The sequence below is a fragment of the Lynx canadensis genome, chromosome B4, assembly GCF_007474595.2.
Source record: "Lynx canadensis isolate LIC74 chromosome B4, mLynCan4.pri.v2, whole genome shotgun sequence".
Classification (NCBI taxonomy): Eukaryota; Metazoa; Chordata; class Mammalia; order Carnivora; family Felidae; genus Lynx; species Lynx canadensis.
In genome coordinates, this window is record NC_044309.1 from 47,748,884 (window position 1) to 47,773,301 (window position 24,418).

The window sequence follows — 24,418 nt, forward strand, 5'->3', positions numbered from 1 at the left end:
AAACAAAAGAATGACATCCGATGCAATGATATATTTTTTTATCATGCAAAATTTTAGAGGTGCCATCAATGACATTAAAGTAGGCCTTTAGCTATTTAGGCTTCCCAAAACCTAAACTGAAGCCATATGGGAAATTTTGGCTGAATATGAAGGTTGAAGCCAACTTTTAATACATTTGTAGTATGCTAAATATATTAGTTCTATAATTAAAACATTTTAAGTCTTATACTTATGTAGGTATTATTGATTTAATGAGAACATAAGCTATCCAACTAGAATGCATGAATTTGTATTTTATTATAGTTCATGTCCCCTTATGTATTAAGTCAGTATTTTCTGTTTCTATAGTAAAGTAAAAATCATCCTAAAGACTGCTAGGAGATTTAGGGTATAAGTTGTAGTTAATATTATTTATTCATGAAATATTGAATACCTATAACTCTTCTAAAATCCTGCAGGCACACAGAAATGTACAAAATAGTTCCTATTCTCACCAAACTCACAATTAAATAGGGAACCTTGCCATTAAATAAGTAATTAACTATAAATGTGATGAATGTTAAGATATGAGGTTCCTGTGAGAGGATGTGGGAGATCTGGAAAAGGAATGTGATAATATATGGAAAGGTGATAGGCAGAGGAATTAAAGGATTTTTGCAGAGGAGTGTGACATCCCTGAACACTGGCTGCAATAAGAAGAATGCTTTGGCGAGGATAAAAGTAGGGTTAGAGAGACCAGTTAGGAAGCTGTGGTAGTAATTCAGATGAGAGATGGTGTTGTGAAAATGATTTAAAAGTTTTGCATTCAATTCATTTTAATACACCAAATATCCAGCACCTAATAAGGAATACTACTAATTGGCACTTCTGTAAAAACCCTTTTATGACTTCAGTAAAAATACAGTGTTGGTTAAATATGACATCATCTTTTAAGAATAGTAAAATAGAGAGGCTTCCCAAATGATAGAAAGATTTTAAGGTACAATTTCTAATTTCTCACCCTGACCAGTTTTATTGATAGATTTACAGTCATCTGAAGTAGATATTATAAGTGAAATGGTAAACTGTTACATTAAGAATCAAAAAAGTCTACAATAAAGGCACAGGGAATATTAATTAAAAACCTAGATTAAGGAAGATTATTACAGTTATGGGAATAAAATCCTTCTAAGCCCAAATGAATATATTCTAACATTATATATAAAAAACTTTGGTGGTAAATCACTGATGTTTTGAAATGTCATCAGTGTATATTAATACTCTGCCATGTAGGATCAGTAAAATGGAATTTGTTTTTTACTAAGTAATATTTCAGGAACTTCACAGTCCAGAAAAGATGCTGATGCATTACAAATGAAGTACTTTTAAGATATTTTTTTTTTTTAAAGTAAGGAATATATTAATATATTCTTCCTACAAGAAAACTAAGATAATTTAAAAAGGGTAGGGAGAAATTATAAGGGCCTCCTTTTTACTTCTGTAGACTGGAAAACCCTCTTTTAATAGGTAGATGTTTATCCAAAATTTTTTGACATACAGGTGTGTGTGTGTGTGTATGTGTGTATTTTATATATAATGAAATACGTAGTACTGTTTCCTTTTAGCATAAATAATTTACTTTATATGTGTTCTGATGATTTGAAATGAAAGAATTCCCATATTTTAACCAAGAATATTACTATCTACAGAAAGCAAGGATAAGAATTTTTCAGCATTGGAAATTCACCACATTACCAAAGAGGAAAAGCTAAATAATTACCTCAGTAGATGCTAAAGACATTTGATAAAGTTTAATACCTTCTCTTTAGAAGTTGAGTCAGAAAACCATACTTGATTGATTTTCTCTGCTGTTCTAGAAGTAACTTTTGTGTGTATGTATGCATGTGTATCACAAACTCAATGTAAGTTAATTGAAAAATGACTAAAGAAAAATCTGATTTAACTACTGAGATTATGCATGTAAATTTTCTCAGAATCCTCGTGTAATGATTTTGCTAATGAATTTATTATACTTTTTGCCATATCATTAAATCTTTTTCTTCAAAGATATATAGTATGGAAAAATTGTATTTTATTTAACCATTTACTTATGTGAAGATGTTTAAGTTGTACGTATCCCAAATTATTTCCAAAGATATTCCCTAGGATAGAATTAAATATTCTGGGCAATGGATATGTGAAAATTTTTTCTCTATTGTAAATTTGCTCTTTTGAAAGTTACTGTAGCAGTGGTCTATGAGAGAGTTCATTTGCATATATGACATGTTGACAGAAAAAAAATAATTGGAGAAAGTTACATGAATTGTTGCATATAAAACAACCAACCCTTTTACGTTCTGTAGGTGCTTTTAAAATGGCTTTTTTTTTTTTGACTCCTCAGAAAACCAGACAAACAAAACAATAGATGCTTCTGTTAATAAGAAAGCAGCTGATAGCACATCACAGGTAAGATTTTTTCCTTCTATTTCAAAGTAAAATTCCAGTTATAGTCCTCAGGGATAATGGATTTCCATCAATTTTTTTTTTTTTTAACGTTTATTTATTTTTTGAGACAGAGAGAGACAGAGCATGAACGGGGAGGGTCAGAGAGAGGGAGACACAGAATCTGAAACAGGCTCTGGGCTCCGAGCTGTCAGCACAGAGCCTGACGCGGGGCTTGAACTCACGGACCGCGAGATCATGACCTGAGTGGAAGTCGGCCGCTTAACCGACTGAGCCACCCAGGCGCCCCTCCATCGATATTTTTTAATACAATGAAAATTATTCTAAGTTAATCATACTTTTCAGACCTAGAATTTCTGTTTTTGTATTTCAGTTTCTACTTTTGAGATTGCTTACTTGTGCATTCATTAATATTGTATTTTCCTTCATTTCTTTGAACTTTTTTTTTTTTTAGAGGGGGGGGAGGGCAAAGAGGGAGGTAGGGGGAGAGAGAATCCCAAGCAGGCTCCACACTCAGCACAGAGCTTGATGTGGGGCTTGATCTCACAACTCTGAGATCATGACCTGAGCCAAAATCAAGAGCTGGTTGCTCAACCAACTGAGCCACCCAGCAACCCCTCTTTCAACCTATTTTTTAAAGCTGCTTTTAAGCCTTTGCTGAATTCAACATCTGGTTCTACTTGGACTTATTTTCTGTTGACTGTCTTTTGTCTTTAGTTGGGTTCTTTTTTACTGGGCTTTGCATGGTTAGTAATTTTTGATAAATTTAAAATTTAGAAAATTTTGAAAAGTGGACCTTATAAAATACACTGCAGCAAGTGGATTCTGTTACATTCTTTAAGGATTTAAGAACTTTTAGTTTTGGATTTTAGATTGTGGTGTGTGTTGACAAGTCATTTTCAATGAAGTCATCATCATAGAAAGATTTAGAATTACATCATTACCTTCGGATTGGGCCTGAAGTTTTTAATGTCAAGGCATTGTTTGCTTTAATTTTGTGAAGTCTGAGTTTTGCAGTTTTTAAAAACCTTAATCATTTGGAGCTGATCTCAGTATGGTATAAAGTAATTATGATTAGCATTTATTACACAGCACGTGTTATGCCTAGTATTAAGCTCTTTCTATGCATATTTGGATTAGTCCTCATAACAGATCGCATATCCATACTTCGGAAATTGAGGATATTACCTTTTAACATAAATTTACATAGCTAATATGTGTTGGAACTAAAAGATGCCATCGGTCTTTTTGACTCAAAGATACTGGTTCTTTAGGTCTGTGTTGTACTACTTTCCTTTTTTGTTGCTATTGTGGAGTTAAAAAAAAATTGTTTTAATTGCATTTCTAATGATTTGGGACAATGGGTTGACTTTGGTCAAATTGGATGTCAGTTAATAGTATAGCACACCATATCTTATCCTACCATGTAAAATTTTTACGGAAGAAACATAGGTCATTTTGTGTAACTTAATTCTAGCTTTGAAGTTGCTTTTGGCACTTTGGTGAATTAATATTGGTATTAATATTAGTGTAGTAAATAATATTAATGTAATGTTTGTAGAATTCATCAACATTTTAAATGTTGGAAAATATAGTGTTTGTGTTTAATCACTTACCAGTTAAAGTACCTAATCACTTTAATAGCTCTATGCAATTGACAGATTTAGAGAAAAAAAAAAACAACTTGTAGAATTTCTTGTGAGAATGTTTCACAATTATTTTTTATATGACACATGTTATGAGTATTCGGGGATCATTTATCTGACAAACTCTTTTTTTTTTTTCAGGTAGTGCCTTTTGGGGGGGGTCCAGATTGAACCAGGCTACTCATTTATTCTTGTTGCCCCTTAGTATTTTAGTTTTCCTCTATGTCTGCTAGAGTTTCCTTTGCAAAATACAGAAATTTTGTTTTTCAGAGTGGAAAAGCCACAGGCAGTGATTCGGGTGGTGTCATTGATCTCACAATGGATGATGAAGAGAGTGGAGCTTCACAAGGTACTTATAAGTAATGGTACCAGTACTAAGGAATGCTTTGTAGCATTTTTTTCTCTTAATTCAGTATGATAATCAGTGAAGACAGATATCTACAGCATTATGCTTGATATATTTGTATATATGTTAGAAAGAGAGTTTTTTATATTAGAATTTAAAAATTGGAATCTAATCTTGATGAATATGAACAAAGCATAGAGAAAAACAGAGCAGTTAAGAGACTGTTTAACTTCTAGAACACTCCTCTTTTTATATCTTATTTCACTTGATCTTTGCAGTAACCGTATAATGCCTATTTTATAGTTGAGAGTAGATTCAAAGAGAACAAGTCAGAGTCAATTAGGGAGCTGGGGATCAAACCCATGTTCTCTGACTCTAAATTAAGTGTTCTTTCTGCATACGTATGTGTGTGCACACATGCACATTCAGGTGCCCTTTAATGTAGGTACTATCACGTGTATATACATTTAATTCTGGTTATTTGAATTAATTTTCTTTATTTAGTATTATATAAACAAAAATGAAGGTGATGTTAAAAACCTACACACCAAATTCTTCAATATTATTTTGAGTTACAGTATTTAGAAATTACAACCAATATTCTTAGTTATTCTTCTCCAATGTTAATAGGTAATCTGAAAAAAAAGTTCAGTAATTAAATATACTTGGAGAAATGCTGAATGAAACAAAATTGTATGGTTTTTTTTCCTTTTATACAGACTTCTCTGAGCTTTCCTATGCTAATCTATAATTTTTCCAAGGGAAATTCAAGATATAAAGTATTTCTCAAACTTACTTGCACAACTATTCACAGACATATCTGCGAAACTGTGTGGTGATAATTATATAATGCATATGGAAAAACTAAGATAAGGTAGTCGGTTAATTGTTATGTTAAAGACATTAAATTTAAAAATCACCTAAAGTTTAAATATTTTAGGGAATAAGATTCATTGGTTTTAGGAAAACAAGCTGATTGTGTGATAGGAAGTCAATTTTTTTGTATAACTGATGTAAAATTGGAAGATTTATGCCATCATTTGTCAGAATTGAATTCATACTACTATGATTATTGTTTACATAAAAGGTTTCAAATTATTTGCATTGATTTTTCTTTTTTTTATTTTTATAGACAAGTCTAAATATAATGAATCCCTAGAGGACAAAATAAATACTTGTTATTTTTTAGAGGACACAGTTAGAGCTGATTCTAAAAGTTTTCAGTGCTCTGACTGCTCCCTTTCTAGCATCCCTGCCTCATGGGGCCTTTTCCTATGGCCCCAGCTTTGCACCTTAAATTTTTCCATTGTACTGTCCTCCCTCCATCAGGACCCAATTAACATAGCTACAGCCTTAAATTTTATTTACATTTTAGTGCAGAATTCCTTAGGACAGAAATCAATGGGGATCATTTTGGATAGAGGGCTTTTGGTTATACTCTTTACATTATGCCATATAGTGGTTACCTAGTATTTAAGGCTTGTTCTGAGATGCAAACATTTATTCCATAGGCTATATAAGACTTTTTTTGAGATTAGGCACTATGTGTATCTTATTTTAAAGACTGGGTAGTGTAAATAAGCAACCATCTGTCTTATCAAACAAAAGAACCTAAACAACAGTAATTGGAGTTCAAGATTGCTGGTGAAAAGCTCATTGATTTATAGGTATTTGTTTAGGAGATTGTCCTTGATAATAGATACATAGATATATATGAATTAGGAAATGAAATTACTCTGATTGACATGATATTGTATTGAGTTCAAAAATAGTATTCATTCATAAGAAAATGTAAGATTTTATCTCTGTAAATGTGAATTAGAAGATGTGATAGAACCAACAGTGAATTATTTAAGGTTGTGATGTGGTGTTTCAACCTAGCAAATATACACATAATTAAATTGGAAATTAATTGTTTTCTTAGTGGTAATTGTAACTGAGGGGCAAGCAAACACAAAATTCACAAATACGAGAAGAACCTGTATTTCTGATTTTTTTTTCTATCAGTAATCACAATGTCTCACTTTTAATTAATAGACCCGAAAAAGCTAAATCATACCCCTGTGTCAACCGTGGGTTCTTCTCAGCCTGTGTCTCGACCACTGCAACCCATCCAGCCAGCACCACCTCTTCAACCATCTGGGGTGCCAACAAGTGGACCATCACAGACAACCATACATTTACTACCTACAGGTAGACTTGCTGAATCATTGAGTTGAAGCTTTTAGTTTTGCCTCCAGTGAAATACGACTATGGAATTAAGTGGAAAGAATAGACAGCAGATTAAGGATAATTTTCTGTTATTTTGAAGACAGTGCATCTTTTTGAATGGAGTATAACTTAGTTTTGCTGACCATCTTAAGTAATGGCACTGATACGGAGTGGTTATAAAGAAGAAAAATTGTATATGTCTTTGTCATCTGCCACTGTAAGCAGCAGAAATGAATATAGTTTCTCTGGAAGGGATGGGTGTAATGATTTGTTCTGGTTATGACCTTGAAGTAATAAGTGACTGATGAAATAAGAAATTTTAAATGATTCTTAACTTGAACTAGTTTTAACTGGCCTAACCCTATCATTGGGAGATACATACTAATATTTTACTGACTGCCTTTCCAGAAGTTATAAATCTGACATTTTCAAGATGTACCCTAGATCTCCTAAACTGTTTGAAAGCCAATCAAGACGGTTTGCCTTTTTTTTATAAAATGACCCATCATTAAAGACTTATCTGCAAAATACTTAAATAAGGACTTTTCTTGTTAAGGAAAACATTGGGTTCACATGGAATTTTATCTAGTGAAATCAAAGTGTAAGTCATGAATTTAGATAACTTAGAAGAAATCTCAATTATGCAAACAAATCATATGTAGTATAGAAAATGAAATGGGTAATAAAGAGATGAAGAGATAAGCATTCCTCCTTGTATACATTCTTCCCCTTTCTAAAAGCTCACATTGAAAGTTCAGATGTGTAAAGACTAAAGACTTTAGTAAGTAAGCCATTAGTAAAGAAAACCTTTTTATCTTTGTCATATCCACTGTTTACCTACAAATTTATTTTATTATAGAATGCATTTTTCCATATAAAAGTAGATTTATTATTTTTATTATATAGTTAATGTGTGATCATTTGTAAAATGTGATAGTAATCAGAGAGTTATTAACAAGAAAATGTTAACTCCTAAAGTAATTATTATAGTTCCATGCTGTCGGTGAACATTTAGGACTTTTTTGATAGATATATGTTAATATCACTCAAGGTATGAATGTTCTTTGGAACATAGATTAGGAGTAATGCTGGAGTAGAGAAGGAAGAATTCTGTATTTTAATTGATGTTTTATTGTTTTGAATAAGAGATGGCTCAGTTCACCTAAAGAAAATGTCAGTAACAATAGCTAGCCAGTTTCGTGAACTGTGAGTATACAGTTACTCTTGGGTTTATGCCATTAGCAGAAAGCCTAAAGGGGCCCAAATCCCACTCTACTAGGAATAATTAAACATTAAGGAGTGAAAATTTGCTGTTTTAAGTCACTCCCTTAAGATCATGCTCTTAAGTCTTTATCTTCACGTGCTTATTACCTAGTCAAACAAGAGTGGGAAAGGCATTGGGCATGGTTGAGGCAGCCTTTTCTTCTGAAGCTTGTACTGTAATAATAGTGTTCTTAATTTTGGTTGGCTTTACTACTTTTATCTTTCAAGATTACAAAAAGAGACTGTTATCTGTAGTTCTGTCTTTATTATAGTTAATTAGATTTTGTACAGCATTCATTACAATTAATACTGTTTAGTTAACATAGAACTTAACTGCATTTTGATATGTTTTCTCTGCTTTTCATTAGCTCCAACCACCGTGAATGTAACACATCGGCCAGTAACTCAGGTGACCACAAGACTCCCTGTACCGAGAGCGCCTGCAAACCACCAAGTGGTTTATACAACTCTCCCAGCACCACCAGCTCAGGCTCCCCTGCGAGGAACTGTTATGCAGGCTCCTGCTGTTCGGCAGGTCAATCCCCAAAACAGTAAGAGACTCTTTTCTTGTGTAGGGCCCCAAGTTATATGTAGTTCTTTAGCATTTAGTTGGCTTGTATTGACATTAGATTTGGGAAAAAATGCTTATAATATCATAACAAAACTAAGTTTTTCTTCCCTTTGGAGACTTAACCAGAAAAATTGGACGTGTATATTATATGATTTGTGCTCCAGGTGTTGTCTTCAATTTAACTGTATTTATGGCTTATACTCTCAAAATACTCTGTTTGATACTGGTCTGTACTCTGTTAAGAGATACATTGCCTGATTAAAGTGGGAATGATCAATTGTGGCTTGGCCCAGATAATGGAAATAATGGTAAAGAATAGCTTCCAATGAGAGAGTCTTAAAGATATGGAAGGTGGCTGAGAAGTAAAAGATCAGAAAATGTTAAAGGAAATCTATTGTTTGCGTGCACATGCACACACACATGTGTTTATATACATATATACATACAGATACATATTTTATATATATATATTATATTTGGTAGTAAAATATATTGTGCATATAGAGGTTTATATACAAAGCATATGTAAAGTTTATTATTATTTTTTTAATGTTTTTATTTTATTTTTCAGAGAGAGAGAGAGAGTATGAGCAGGGAAGGTGCAGAGAGAGGGGGCTGCAGAGGATCCAAAGCAGGCTCTGTGCTAACAGCAGCGAGCCAGATGCAGGACTCAAACTCATGAACCATGAGGTCATGACCTGAGCCAAAGTTGGACGCTCAACTGACTGAACCACCCAGGCTTCCCAAAAAAGCAGCTTTATAAAATTTAATAACATGGGCATTTTTAAATGCTTTTTAAAGAAACTGTCATTATTATGTGATGATTTCCAGGAGAAAATAAACTAAGCAGAGTTTCTGGTTCACAGTTTGGCTTCAGTTTTCTCCAGCTTACAAGAGATTTTTTCTGGGAAATCAGTACGGTCATGAATGAGTTCTGGGAAACTGCGCTCACCATAGTCAGGGTGCCAGGCAGAACTATAGGATAGGCCAGGAACTGAGTATATGGCAGGAATGTGGTCCAGGCAGTAGGCAACTAAACTGTCTAACAGATATATTCAGAACAGTTCATCCTAAAGCAACAGAATGCACATTCTTTTTGAGTGCTCATGGAATGTTCTCCAGAATAGATCACATACTGGGTCACAAATCAGGCCTCAGCTAATGACTCAACTAATGTCTTAGATCACACTATGCATATTTTCAGACTACAATGCTATGAAACTTGAAGTCGACCACAAGAAAAAATTTGGAAACACCACAAATACATGGAGGTTAAAGAACACACTACTAAAGAATGAATGGGATAAACAGGAAATTAAAGAAGAAAAAAAATGCATGGAAGCAAATGAAAATGAAAGCACTACAGTCTAGAACCTTTGAGATGCAGCAAAAGTGGACGTAAGAGGGAAGTGCATAGCAATACATGTCCACCTCAAGAAATAAGAAGTCTCAAATACACAACCTAACCTTATACCTAAAGGAGCTAGAAAAGGAACAGCAAATAAAGCCTAAAGGCAGCAGGAGAAAGGAACTAATAAAGATTATGGTAGAAATAAGTTATAGAGAAATAACAAGAAAAAAACTTCAGTAGAACAGATCAACAAAACTAAGAGCTGGTTCTTTGAAAGAATTAATAAAATTGTTAAACCCTTAGCCAGACTTATCAAAAAGAAAAGAGAAAGGACCCAAATAAATAAAATCACAAATGAAAGAGGAGAGATCACAACCAACAACACAGAAATACAATTATAAGATAATATGAAAAATCATATGCCAACAAACTGAGCAATCTGGAAGAAAGGGACAAAGCTCACAAACTACCAAAACTGAAACAGGAAGAAACAGAAAATTTGAACAGACCCATAACCAGCAAAGAAGTTGAATAACTAATCAAAAGTCTCCTAACAAACAAGAGTCCTGGGCCAGATGGCTCCCAGGGGAATTCTTCCAGACATTTAAAGAAAAGTTAATACCTATTCTTCTCAAACTGTTCCAAAAAATAGAAATGGAAGGAAAACTTCCAAACTTGTTCTACAAGGCCACTATTACCTTGATTCCAAAACCAGACAAAGACTTCACTGAAAAAGAAAACTATAGGCAATATCCCTGGTTAACATGGATGTAAAAGTTCTCAATAAGATACTAGCAAATTGAATGCAACAGTACATTAAAAGAATCATTCACCACAATCAAGTGGGATTTATTCCTGAGCTGCAAGGGTGGTTCAATATTTGCAAATCAATGTGATATACCACTTTAATGAAAGAAAGGAGGGGCACCTGGGTGGCTCAGTCGGTTAAGCATCCGACTTCGGCTCAGGTCATGATCTCCCAGTTCATGAGTTCGGGCCCTGCATGGGGCTCTGTGTTGACAGCTCGGAGCCTGGAGCTTGCTTTGGATTCTGTGTCTCCTTCTTTCTCTGCCCCTCCTCTGCTCACACTCTGTCTCTCTGTCTCTCAAAAATGAATAAAGCATTTTAAAAAAGAAAAGAAAGGATAAGAACCACACGATCCTGTCAATAGATGCAGAAAAAGCATTTGACAAAATACAGCATCCATTCTCAATAAAAACCCTCAACAGAGCAGGGATCGAGGGAACATATCTCAATATCATAAAGGCCATATACAAAAGGCCCACAGCTAATACTATTCTCTATGGTCAGGAAAAAGACATGGGTTTCACTCTCACAAAAAGAAATAAAGGACATCTAAATTGGGAAGGAAGAAGTCCAAATTTCACTATTTGCAGACACCATGATACTCTATGTAGAAAACCCAAAAGACTACACCAAAAAAAATGCTAGAACTGATACATGAATTCAGCAGTCACAGGATATAAAATTGCTGTATGGAAACCTGTTGCATTTCTGTACATGAATAATGAAGAAGCAGAAAGATAAGCAACTGTACCAAAACCCACAAGATACCTAGGAATAAACCTAACTAAAGAGGTAAAACATCTGTACTCTGAAAACTGTAGAACACTTATGAAAGAAATTGAAGGGGACACAAAGAAATGGGAAAACATTCCATGCTCGTGGATTGGAAGAATGTCTATACTACTCAAAGCACTCTACACATTTAATGCAATCCCTATCAAAATACCATCAGCATTTTTCACAGAGCTAGAGCAAACAATCGTAAAATTTGTATGGAATCACAAAAGACCCTAAAGGGCCAAAGCAGTCTTGAAAAAGAAAAGCTAAACTGAAGGCATCACAATTCTGGACTTCAAGCTATATCACAAAGCTGTAGTCCTCAAGACAGGGTGGTGCTAGCACAAAAACAGACACATTGGTCAATGGAATATAATAGAAAACCCAGAAATGGACCCACAACTATACATGGTCAACTAATACTTGACAAAGCAGGAAAGACTATCCAATGGAAAAAAGACAGTCCTTTCAACAAATGGTGTTCAGAAAACTGGATAGCTACATGCAGAAGAATGAAACTGGATCACTTTCTTACACCACACACAAAAATAAATTCAAAGTGGATCAAAGACCTGAGTATGAGACAGAAAGCCATCAAAATCCTAGAGGAGAAGACAGGCAGCAAACCTCTTTGGCCTCAGCCATGGCAACTTCTTACAGATACGTTTCTGGAGGCAGTAGAAACAAAAGCAAAGATGAACTATTGGGACTTCATCAAGATAAAAAGCTTCTGCACAGCAAAGGAAACAATTGACAAAACTAAAAGGCAGCCTACAGAATAGAATATACTTGCAAATGACATATCTGATAAGGGTTAGTATCCAGGGGCGCCTGGGTGGCTCAGTTGGTTAAGCATCCGACTCTTAGCTCAGTTCAGATCTTGATGTCAGGGTTGTACAATCAAGCCCTGGGTCGGGTCCACACTGGGTATGAAGCCTACTTTAAAAAAAAAAAAAAAAAGGTTAGTATCCAAAATCTATAAGAGCTTACCAAACTCACCACCCCGAAACAAATAGTCTAGTTAAGAAATGGGCAGAAGGCTTGAACAGACCTTTTTCCCAAGAAGACATCCAGGTGGCCAACAGACAACATGAAAAGATGCTCATCATCACTCATCAAAACCAGGATTAGATAGCACCTCATACCTGTTAACAACAAATATCGATAAGGATGTGGAAAAGGGGGAACCTTCTTACACTGTTGGTGGGAATGCAGACTGGTACGTCTACTCTGGAAAACAGTATGGAGGTTCCTCAAAAAGTTAAAAATAGAACTACCGTACAACCCAGCAATTGTACTACTAGATATTTACCCAAAGGATATAAACATACTGATTTGAAGGGGTACCTACACCAATATTGATATTATTGGTTATCAATAGTAGCCAATTTGGCTATCAACAATAGCCAAACAGTGGAGAAGCCCAAATGTCCATCTGCTGATGAAAGGACAAAGAAGATGTGGTGTACGTGTGTGTACACACACACACACACACACACACACACACACACACAGGAATATTACTCAGCCATCAAAAATAATGGAATCTTGCCATTTGCAACAACACGGATGGAACTAGAGTGTATTATGCTAAGTGAAATAAGTCCAAGACAATTACCATATGATTTCACTCATGGAATTTAAGAAACAAAATGATTTACATATAGGGGAAGGGAAGAAAAGAGAGAGAGGCAAACCGTAAGAGACTCTTAACTATATAGAGAACAAACTAAGGATTGCTGGGGGGGAGGTGGGTGGAGGATGGGCTAAATAGGTAAAGGGTATTAAGGAGGGCACTTATTGTTATGAGCACTGGCTGTTATCTGTAAGTGATGAGTCACTAAATTCTATTCCCGAATCCAATATTATACTGTATATTAACTAACTAGAATTTAAGTAAACGCTTAAAAAAAGTCTGCTTCTGTTACCATAATATATGTCAAAATACTTTTCTGTTCAGTGAATTGAGTATCCTCAGCTGTTCAGCATGACATGGACAGAAAGTGAGGGACCTCATTAATATACATCAGGGATAACTTACAGTTGAGATTTCTGTCCTAGTTGAAAAGATGAGACAGCAGAGATATTTTTGAAGACAGCTTCAATTTGTTCGCCATTAGAGTTACACTGCTCCGTTCTCGCTTTGCCTTCTACATGTGACATGCGACTGTGTTCTACTATTCTAGGATTTTTTCTCATAGTCCTCTTGGTAGGGATTCCATTTATTTTTCTCTTGTGTTAGATCTCCTGTTTCCTGTATCTCCCATTTTCCTCCTTCTTGATTTTCTCTCTCATAATTGGCGGCACACGTCTTCGAAGGACAACTTGAGAAAGTAGTTTTTTTGGTTGCTTGCATATGGGAGAATTTCTTTCTCTTCATGTTCAATTAATTCTTCAGTTGAGTATAGGTTTCTAGGTTAGAAATATTTTTCCTTCCAAATTCTATAAACAACACTTTGCTGGCTTCAAGTGTTTAGTCAGCGTTTTACCAGATTTAGAATAGATTTCTAGTTTTATAAAAGCCTTAATTTTGTTCTGTAGGTGTCACAGTTCGAGTGCCTCAAGCAACTACATATGTTGTAAACAATGGACTAACCCTGGGATCAACAGGACCTCAGCTCACAGTGCATCACCGACCACCACAAGTGCATACTGTAAGTGTCGATGCTCGTATTTCCAAAATGTTTATCTGTAGACCTGTCAAATATTATTGTAGTTCGCATTTATTCTTCAGGCAACAGAAGTTAATTTAAGAATATAGATCTTACCATTATGAACAAATTTTCTTAGGGATGTTGGTCATCAAGGATCATTGATTCTGCTTGTGGTGGTGTAAGTGTGTAAGAAGAGTCCACAGCTGGTATGTGTGAAGTGAAATAGAGCATTAAAAAATTTTTTTTATGTTTTTTAATTTATTTTTGAGAGAGAGAGAGAGAAAGCCTAGGAGGGACAGAGAGAGAGAGAAGGAGACACAGAATCCGAAGCAGGCTCCAGGCTCTGAGCTGTCAGCACAGAGCCCGACGCGGGGCTTGAACCCATGAACCACGAGATCATGACCTGAGCCGAAGTCGGACGCTTAACCGACTGAGTCACCCAGGCACCCCTGAAATAGAGCATTTTAAGCTCATGGTTAGGGGTGCCCAGGTGGCTCAGTCAGTTAAGCGTCTGACTTCAGCTCAGGTCATGATCTTGCGGTTCCTGAGTTTGAGCCCCACATCAGGACTCTGTGCTGACAGTGCGGAGCCTGGAGCCTGCTTCAGATTCTGTTTCTCCCTCTCTCTCCCCTCCCCCTACATGTGCTCTTCTCTCTCTCTCTCTCTAAAAAGTAAATAAACATTAAAATAAAATTTTAAAAAAACCTCATGGTTAAATTGAAAAGAGTATTTTTGAGTGTTTAAAGAGTATTTTAAAAAGTATTTTTTCTAACTTATTTTTTTCCTCAGAACCTTATATCAGTTCTAACTGGTATATTGCCATCACTTTATTGTTTTTTATTAATCCAGTGACATTGGGAATTCATTTATTAAGAGATGACATGGATCAAAGATGTCTCCTTAGATTTAGGCTCCAAAACAATGTCACAATCTTCCGTGACATGATTAGAACAGCATTTGGTATGGTACACCATGCAAATGGACATGTGGGCTTTATGAGAAGGGAGGAGATTGAGGCTTCATATCACTTTTCACCCAAGTGTCCTTTTTTAAGTATACATAATAACAGCTAGCATTTCTTGAGCACCTCCTCTGTGCCAGGCACTGTTAATATACTTGGTCCTCACTCAGCAATCCTTTAGGACTCTTCTCTCCTTTTTTATGCTTTCTTATAGATAGGGCAGCTGATGCATAAAGATGTTGAATAACCAACCCAAGGTCATAACTCATGAAAACCCATGCATTCCAGTGTTAGAACCTATCCTCTTAACAGCTGTTATTTTTACTATTCCACTACAATGAAAAGATTAATGTTAACAGAGCACTAACTGTATACCAGGAGCTCTACCAAGCACTTTACATGTATTATTTTATTTAACATCCCTAGGTGTATTATTATTCTCCTTTGATAGGAAAGGGTACAGTGTCACAAAGATGTTAAGTGGTTACTTAGGTTACTCAGGGTCGTTACCCAAACTAATGTCAGAGCCATTTTAACTAAGGTTGTCTGAGCCCAGCACCTGCAGTGTGTTTTCAGTGTTTCAAATCTGGCCCTGTTAGGATATGTGGTGAATATACCATTACTGTTGTTTGCAGCTACAAATAACTTCTTTCATTCCATGTTTCTTCAGAAACTATATTGTAAATATCTCTAATACCTTATAGTTTGCAAATTTGATGACCCATCAAGAGCTTTTTTTTTTTTTTGGTCAAGAACATTTTTTAAAAACCAGGAGCCCATGGGGTGCCTGGGTGGCTCAGTCGGTTGAGTGTCCAACTTTGGCTCAGGTCATGATCTTACGGGTAGTGAGTTTGAGCCCTGCGTCAGGCTCTGTGCTGACAGCTCGGAGCCTGGAGCCTGCTTCAGATTCTGTGTCTCCCTGTCTCTCTGCCCCTCTCTCTCTGTCTCAAGAAGAAAAAAAAAAAAAAAAAAAAAAAAAAAAAAAAAAAAAAAACCACTAAAAAAAACCACAAAAACAGGAGCCCATGTGTATTGTCTTAGTAGAATAAACTGTATCTTACAGGAGGAACATTCTTTTATTTTAATTAATTTAGAAGATGGTTTTAAATAAGAATTTCAAATATATATAAAAATAGTATACTATAGTGATTCCTACTTACCCATCACTCATCTTAACACTTGTCAGCGTATGGCTAATCTTTTTCATCTGTATTCACCCATTTATTCCAGCAACCCAAATATATACTGGATTATTTTGAAGCAAATCCCTATCGTATCATTTCATTTGTAAAACTTGAATAAAAATCTCCATTGCAGTGGCAAGAATAAAAAGACAAAACTCAGTTGACTTAATATTAAGTTTTAAGATATGAGCAGATTCAGAGTCTTAGAATTTTAAGAATTAGAAGGTATATAACAGCTATTAAAGCTGTTGTCAGACTCATCAAATTCCTTTACTACCTTCAGTTAGATTCATGGCTTCAGCCATCTTCTCTTAGATCTTGCTGGCTATATGTTTATTTAGTGTTATTTACTTATGTGATTAAATTATTTGAGGAAAAAAGACAATTTGAAAGAGAAAATATAGCAACATGGCCAGTATTTAAATCACTTCTACTTCTCCGACTTTCAGTGTTTTATTTAAATTATATTCTTTTCCCTTCTGACTTTATGTTTATTTTAGCTTTTTAACTGTGAATTGTATCCTTTTCCAGATGTGTATATGAATGTTTTCCACCAGGCATATGAATTTAAGCAGATTTGTATTCCTTGAAATTATCCTTTTTGAGTTCTTCCTATGTGCACATTACTGCTACTAAGCTTTGACAAGGGATAGAGATTAAAAAGATATCAGACCTTCACAGAATTCACTATTTAGTGTATATAAATTATCCATTTTATGAAATGCGTATTAAAACACAGTTCTTGTGAAATGAATTTCAGTTAAGGAAATCTTTGTTTCAGACTTTCAGCCTAAAGTCAGTGAGCAGTGATATGTTTCACTTGGGAAAAAAAGATCACTGGTATCCCTGTTTCCTGGTTTACACTTGAATCTTTTTTGAAAAAAATTATTATCATTGTAATCTTTATTAAAATCTAGGTATAATGATAACAATGCCCAGTGTTAAACAAGTCAATTTGAATTGGTCCACTTAATAGTCACGCTTTTTCATATGGCCTTAACAGCTACCTTTTCAAATTTATCTTTCTTATTCATACACCCTATTTCTAAGTAAAAGTTAATGTTTGTTTTTGCCCCTAAGTCCCTTTACTTTCCTATCCCTTATTTATGCTTTACCTATTGGCAGAAAAGAACATGGCTCTTCCTGCATTTCTTTTTTTTTTTTTTAATTTTTTTTTTTTCAACGTTTATTTATTTTTGGGACAGAGAGAGACAGAGCATGAACGGGGGAGGGCAGAGAGAGAGGGAGACACAGAATCGGAAACAGGCTCCAGGCTCAGAGCCCGACGCGGGGCTCGAACTCACGGACCGCGAGATCGTGACCTGGCTGAAGTCGGACGCTTAACCGACTGCGCCACCCAGGCGCCCCTCTTCCTGCATTTCTAAATCTTACCATTCTTAGTGCACTTTAAATGTCACCATTTTTGTGCAGACTGACCAAGAACATAATATACATTCAGCATTAAATGTGCTTATTCATGGTATGCTACTGTCTTTAGATAGAAAAATGGCCTAAAAATAAAAGTAGAGTTAAATACTCAAATTATTTACTATAGACTGTATCATAACACGTGATATTTTAAAATGTTATATTATTCTAAAATAAGAATCTGTAACATAGGTAAACATAAATTATTTTGTTCAAGATAGATGATTATTTTAGCTTCTATCAAAATGATGTTCCATTAGCAAAGGCTTTTATTTCCTGAGGAAAGCGCAATTTTTTTAGATGTAGAAAGTATACAGGAGTAACCTCAGCACCATTGTTTAAGGCATGATTGGTTACAAATCACCAAATAGGACTAGCCATATGTGCCATAGCATATGGTATTTCTTTGTATTCTTTTTAAAAAAATTTTTTTTTCAACGTTTATTTATTTTTGGGACAGAGAGAGACAGAGCATGAACGGGGGAGGGGCAGAGAGAGAGGGAGACACAGAATCGGAAACAGGCTCCAGGCTCTGAGCCATCAGCCCAGAGCCCGACGCGGGGCTCGAACTCACGGACCGCGAGATCGTGACCTGGCTGAAGTCGGACGCTTAACCGACTGCGCCACCCAGGCGCCCCATTGGTATTCTTGATATAAAATGATATTTCTCTAAATGACCTCTAAGATGTTTTAGTTGTAGCATTCAGAAATAGTCCTTTCTGTAATCATTATTAAGTCAACATGACTCTTTTTTTGTTAGGAGCCCCCCCGCCCTGTGCACCCAGCACCCTTACCAGAAGCCCCACAGCCACAGCGTCTGCCCCCAGAAGCTGCCAGCACATCTCTGCCTCAGAAGCCACACTTGAAGTTAGCACGAGTTCAGAGTCAAAACGGCATTGTACTGTCATGGAGTGTCCTGGAGGTAGATCGAAGCTGTGCCACTGTGGACAGCTATCATCTCTATGCTTACCATGAGGAACCCAGTGCCACTGTGCCCTCACAATGGAAAAAGATTGGAGAAGTAAAGGCACTTCCCTTGCCCATGGCATGCACTCTCACCCAGTTTGTATCTGGCAGCAAATACTACTTTGCAGTACGAGCCAAGGATATTTATGGACGTTTTGGACCTTTCTGTGATCCTCAGTCAACAGATGTGATCTCTTCTTCCCAGAGCAGTTAAACCTTGGAGCCTCTATCTCTTCCTCTTTCTGACTTCCACTTTTTGGTCTTGTTTTAATCTTGTGCATGATATCCATTGTAAAATCCACATTGTGCAAGATTTCTTGGACAGCTGTGTATATACACTACATTTGTTTATAATCAGAAGTAAAATAAACAGCCCATAAAGCAAGAATCTTCTCCTGGACAATTGAAGCTTCAAGGTTTTGAAATGTAAATGTGCACCTTGCTTTAGTTTTAAGGCTGGGGAATATGTGTGGGTGTTTATGTGTGTTTTTCCCTATTTATATGTTTACTGCGGTGGAACCTCCTATTTCCATTCTCAATTTTACCTCTCTTCAGGTATTAAGTAAGTAGATCGAGGGATCAGAAGTATGGTATGTAACTGGCATGATTCTACTTCTAAGGGATCTGTAGGTTCATGGTTAAATGATTTAAACTGAATCTAAACAAAACCCAAAGAAAGAAAGAAAAAGAAAAATGGTGAAATAGTTTAAAATAGGTTCATTTGAACACAGGAAAGGATCTGTTTGTCTTTTTTCTTTTGTTGGTTGTTCATTAGGTAAAAAAGATCTGCAGTGGCCCCTCTCTTTCCTAATCTGACTCTTACATTTATTTTGTGCCTTAGAGATTAACTACAAAAATAAACATGACCATTTGTCCATTGTTGATCTTCTCTTTCAGGCTTTCGCCCTTCATTTCTCCTTCATCTCCACTAAATATAGCACACCTCCCCTCAAGTCACTTTTAAACCAATCCTTTTAGGTATATTCTTATCAGTGGCATCACTACATTTAACTCCCCAAATTTGACTTGCTCTTTTCTTCTAATAATGTAAGTGCTTTTATCTTTGGTCACTATTTAAATTAACTGTGTAAAATGGACCAAGAAAGACCATATTATGTAAGAAAATTGTTCTTCAAACATATTTTAGGATTTATGTTGCATACTGTGTTAGAGATTATAAAAGCAGTGTTAGTTCTCTTTATCACTCGAAGCATAGTATTCTTTCAAATGTAGTAAAGAATAAAATTCACAAAGTACAGTGAACTAAAATATCAAAGGGAAAGCTTTATTTCCTTATTGTCATATCATTCTTTCTGTTTTAACCTTTTAACTTTATTTTGATGGTGCCAAGTTTTGTCTGATTTACCCTCTGTCAGCTTTAGATAGGATTTGGGGTTATTTTATTTAACAGTTAGGTATAACTTTCTGTGTCTCTCTGTTCCTGTTCAAAGTTAATCAAATTCATTTTAGGTCCTGGACTTTCAGTATGAGTGCCAGCTCTCCTGGTTTCAGGTAGGTGTTCGAGGGTAGATAGTTTAGGGCAGGAGAAATGGGGTAAGTTTGGGGATGAGAGAGAATGATTGGGAATAGTGTGAAAGGAATTCATGGAGTTTGTCAAATAGTTTTTCAAGTCATCTTCCCTTACCTTATTTAAATTCCTACCTTCTCAAAATAAATTCATCTTTAGTTTTCCCTGGAATTATAGGAGGGAGCTATTCCTTCTGTGAATGCTGCTTTGTTTGCAACTTTGATGGCTTGTAATGAGAAGCATTCTAGTTGTAAAACTCTCATTAGAGACTTTCACTGGTCAGTGTACTGTCACATTAGGTGTGAAGTTTGATGCTGAAGAAAGTCTACAGATTGCCAAAATTGTAAATGTTCCAAACCTTCCTTTCACTTTCAGAAAATGAGACCACAATGAGAATTAAAGTTTTTATCAATCAGATTTACCAAGCATGTAGATGTTACTCATTCTAGGACTGATGGTGGTAAAGAAGTTGCCAGTGTCATGCCAATCAAAATTCTGAAAGGGAGAATTTGATGATCTTGTAGATGTGTATGAACACCTATCTATATCTGCATGTATATATGTTTTTACCTGCATTGTTGATTATGTGATCAAGATCATTCCTGTCTGCAGAATGGAAGGCCCGTGTTCAAAATTGTTCTTTATTGGCCAGTTTATGGTCATGTGATGACAATTTGCCCTAGCCTAGAAAAGCTTCCCTTGGTGAATGTTTTTATTTATATTCACTAATCTTTTTTTTTTTTTTAAAGCTTTCATAGCATTATGTAATCAGGCAAAAAAGCCCAGTAGAATGAAAGTATTTTAGCCTATATTGTGTGTTTTCTGTCAAAGGAAGAAATAATAAATTACCAAACAGTAACCCTAAAAATATATTTACTACAGCAAAATCAAACTTTTTATTCCAGAAGGTGGAAGGAAGGAGCTACAAAGAGAGACTGTAATTATTTGAGGAAAGCGTTTATTATGAGATGCTTTCCTCAGATTAGCCTGCCATGGGATTTATAGGCAACATCTATATTGAATTTACTGAAAAATGCTAGGCTTAGAACTGTTGGCTTTTATTTTGGGCAGGTTTTAATGTTGATGAGCTGACTTTTCTGTTTGGTTCATTTCTTTTGGGAGAAAGAATGGAGGACTCAACTAGAAATAGCTACTGATTACAGACCATATTGTAGCAATTCACACTCCATGGTACCTTTTTTATTTCATGGTACCTTTTCACAAAGTATTACAGATAAGTTTGATTATCCCATTTTGGGAATGCAAGTTTGCTGCATTTTTAGCTGGACAATACTTGTCTAAGTGCTGCCTTATTGGAAATTCTGAAAACTTCTGATATATTGACCTGAAATGTAGGGTGTTCATATGGCTTTTAAAAAGTAAGTGATGTTTGTTACTCTCTGTTTTGCACTTTGTCAGAGTAACTTTCACCCTGTTTTAAGTGTAAGCCTCATTTAAAAATTATGTTCTTGCCAGTAAATTTATAAATTACCAAGACAACATCTGTTGTTAGCTGTTAACTTTATGAGGTAACTATATCCCTGTTTCTTTGGACTCACTTTAAAATATGCAGAATACTGTTTAACACAGTAGACGTTTATGAGAGAAGTGAGGACATACAGCTTTCTTCCTTGAAAAGTGAGTATTTATTGGGATGTCATTTGCCTCACAGAGAGTGTTCCCCACTCACCCTACCCCGATTGCTGGATAATAAATAAAAGGTTTAAATGAAAAACGTGACCTAAAGCAAGGAGCTTAGAATCTTTGGTACATCTGTCTGCAAATTCCTTAGGTGGGCTGCACTATACAGTTCTCTTACTGTATTGGGAAAGTGTTAACTTAGTTTTTGTCGTTTGCTCTTTTGCTTACATTTTCCAAATTATCATTTATGCAGCCAGGTGAATGTTAATATTGCATGATATGCACTTATCTTGTTCCACGAATTTTCCAGTACTGTACAAAATTAACAAAATAATGCCTGTGGTATCTTCTCTTACTTTGATATTTGATACACTGTGATTTTAGCACAGTAGAGTACTGAAAAGACCTTCCAAGTGTTCTCCCCAACTTTCCTTCTTGGGCTATTTCAGTATCATATGAGTTATATGTTATTTTAATTCCATCATTGACCAGTCATTGGCCTATTTTATTCTAATTTCCAGAAAAAAACCATGCCCCAAATTTGGATTGTTGGAAATAAGTCTCTCTAAAAGCAATGTATGATTTTTCCTTCCTTACTATTTACTGGGTGGGTGATGCCCCTCTCCCACTTTTTAAAATTTTTGGACAAACAAAAAGAACAGGTGTTTTGTTAGTGTGACAGATGTAGATCTAATTCCTAAAACATATTCCCCTTGAGCCAGCCAATGGGGAGGAAAGGATGATAAAACACACGTTTTGTCTTCTCATCTTCAAATAGTTTTATCATGTTACGTAAGTTTCTTTATTATTATTATTTTTTTAATTTGTAGAGTCAGCTAAGTACCCATCATTTATGTTTAAATGCTGAGGGGGGGGGTGTTTTTGTTTGGTTTGGTTTTTGGTTTTTTTTTTTTTTACTTTTTGTACATAAGGTAACTGGGCAATCAAACACCTTTTGGGGATCCTGGCTTTATTATTTTCTCAGCCATTTCAAAATTAAATATAAAAGAAAATCTTTTGTAGGAAACTTGCATCCCGATTTTTCTTTATTGCAGGTGAAAGTGTAAATAGTAAGACAATGTTTAAGACCTTCCTAATGTCTAATATAAACTGGGCTATAGCAAGTTGCCCTATTTTTATTAGGTTTTGAAGGTTTTTGTGTTTTTTTTTTCTTTTTTAAATGTACAGTAGAGTGGTGTCTGTATAAGTGTTAACTGTAGTGGGATTTTGTCCAGCAAGCCTGACATTTATACTTTGAAATAAACTACTGGGTTTTTAACATTCTGAGTATTCTGATTCATTGTAATTATTCTCAGCCCTTGTGTTGCTTTTGGAAGTTCTCACCTTATTAAGAATCACCCATTATACGGTGTAATATTGTTTATTTAACCTACTTGGCAGTATTTCAGCACTCAAACCACATACAGTTCTCTAGCTTTGAAAGAAAAACTGCTCTATACAGTTTTGCTCCCAGATTAGATATGCTGCTTTTAACTAGTGGGAGAAAACATTAAGGTCATATTGTGTGCCTAGTCTGCACCATGAAGAATCAGCTGGTGCTTATTAATGATCAGAAAAATCACTAACTGCATTTCCATTAGAGGTTCCTTTGAAAATGCAGTTCCACCATCCCCTAGGGCTTGCCCTTAAGTATATCCAGCCAGGGGAAGGAGAAAGAGCATGGAAGAGTACAGGTTTTTAGGGGCCGAGCCCAGAAGTGACACTAATTTTGGACTCCTTTGGCAAGAACCCTGTCACATGGCACAACTATCTAGGGGAACCTGGGTGATGTGTTCTGTGTGGCCAGGCATAAAAGGAGAATATGGATCTGGCTGAGCAGTTTCTGCCATACCGTCCTGTATATAAACTTGTATGCTGAAGCCAGTTACTTATCTTCTAGAATATTTCCTCTACACTCTGTCACCCTATAGTGAATGTTTGTTGCCAAAACCTACAAAATCAATAGTAGAAAATAAAAGTGACAGACTGAATTTAATATATTTTATTAAGATTAATTCTGAATGGAAAAGACATAGCTAAAATAGTGCCTTTGGAATCTTATTTGCGACCTTCTATTCCCTTCTATTCCCTCAAATCCCTCCTTCATTTTATGTCCTGTTTCAAAATTGGTTTCATGATAATAAAATCAAAGTTGTAGGTCTCTGGCATGCCCTGGTGGAGAGTTTTGTTGAAACGGTTCCAGTGAAAAACAGGGAGGCCATCTTGTACTGTGGGACCACTGATGGCATGGGCTGTGTACGCTGATGCTAGGTAGATATCGGCCACCTGGAAAGGGAAAGGAGAGGGACATTTTAGAAAAAAACATTTGGAAAAAAATTCACTAAATCCCCGTTTTTTCCCTTTTTTTTTTTGTTTTTGTCCATTTTTTTCCAAAGTCACAATATTAGCCCCCCTTTTAAAACAAAATCTTGCAAGCTCCCACAATATGCTCTTCCATAACCATTTGGCGTTCCAATGTGAATTGAGCAGAAGTGCATTAGGTTAACGTAGCCAAAAGTGTGAGGTCTGGAGTCAAAGTGCTCATATTCAGAATTCTAGCTCCAAAACTTATTTTAAAATAACCACTATTTGGCTCAGTTTTCTCATTTGCAAAAGGGTAATAACCCAACTTCTTGGAGGGG

General features: G+C 35.6%; 2 protein-coding genes across 2 annotated transcripts in view; one reads left to right on the forward strand and one right to left on the reverse strand.

Annotated features, from left to right (window-relative positions):
- Positions 1-23,060, forward strand: part of LOC115518342 (activating transcription factor 7 interacting protein) — a 106,528-nt gene extending 83,468 nt beyond the window's left edge. The window contains 6 exon segments of the mRNA XM_030321793.1: positions 2,381-2,445; positions 4,359-4,437; positions 6,472-6,627; positions 8,277-8,459; positions 13,956-14,068; positions 18,402-23,060. Of these exon segments, the coding sequence (XP_030177653.1) occupies positions 2,381-2,445; positions 4,359-4,437; positions 6,472-6,627; positions 8,277-8,459; positions 13,956-14,068; positions 18,402-18,821 (1,016 nt within the window). The 3' untranslated portion in view covers positions 18,822-23,060.
- A 703-nt stretch (positions 23,061-23,763) lies between these two features.
- Positions 23,764-24,418, reverse strand: part of PLBD1 (phospholipase B domain containing 1) — a 55,004-nt gene continuing 54,349 nt past the window's right edge. The window contains exon 11 of the mRNA XM_030321794.1: positions 23,764-24,062. Coding sequence (XP_030177654.1) covers positions 23,880-24,062 — 183 coding nt within the window. The 3' untranslated portion in view covers positions 23,764-23,879. The remainder of the gene's footprint in view (positions 24,063-24,418) is intronic.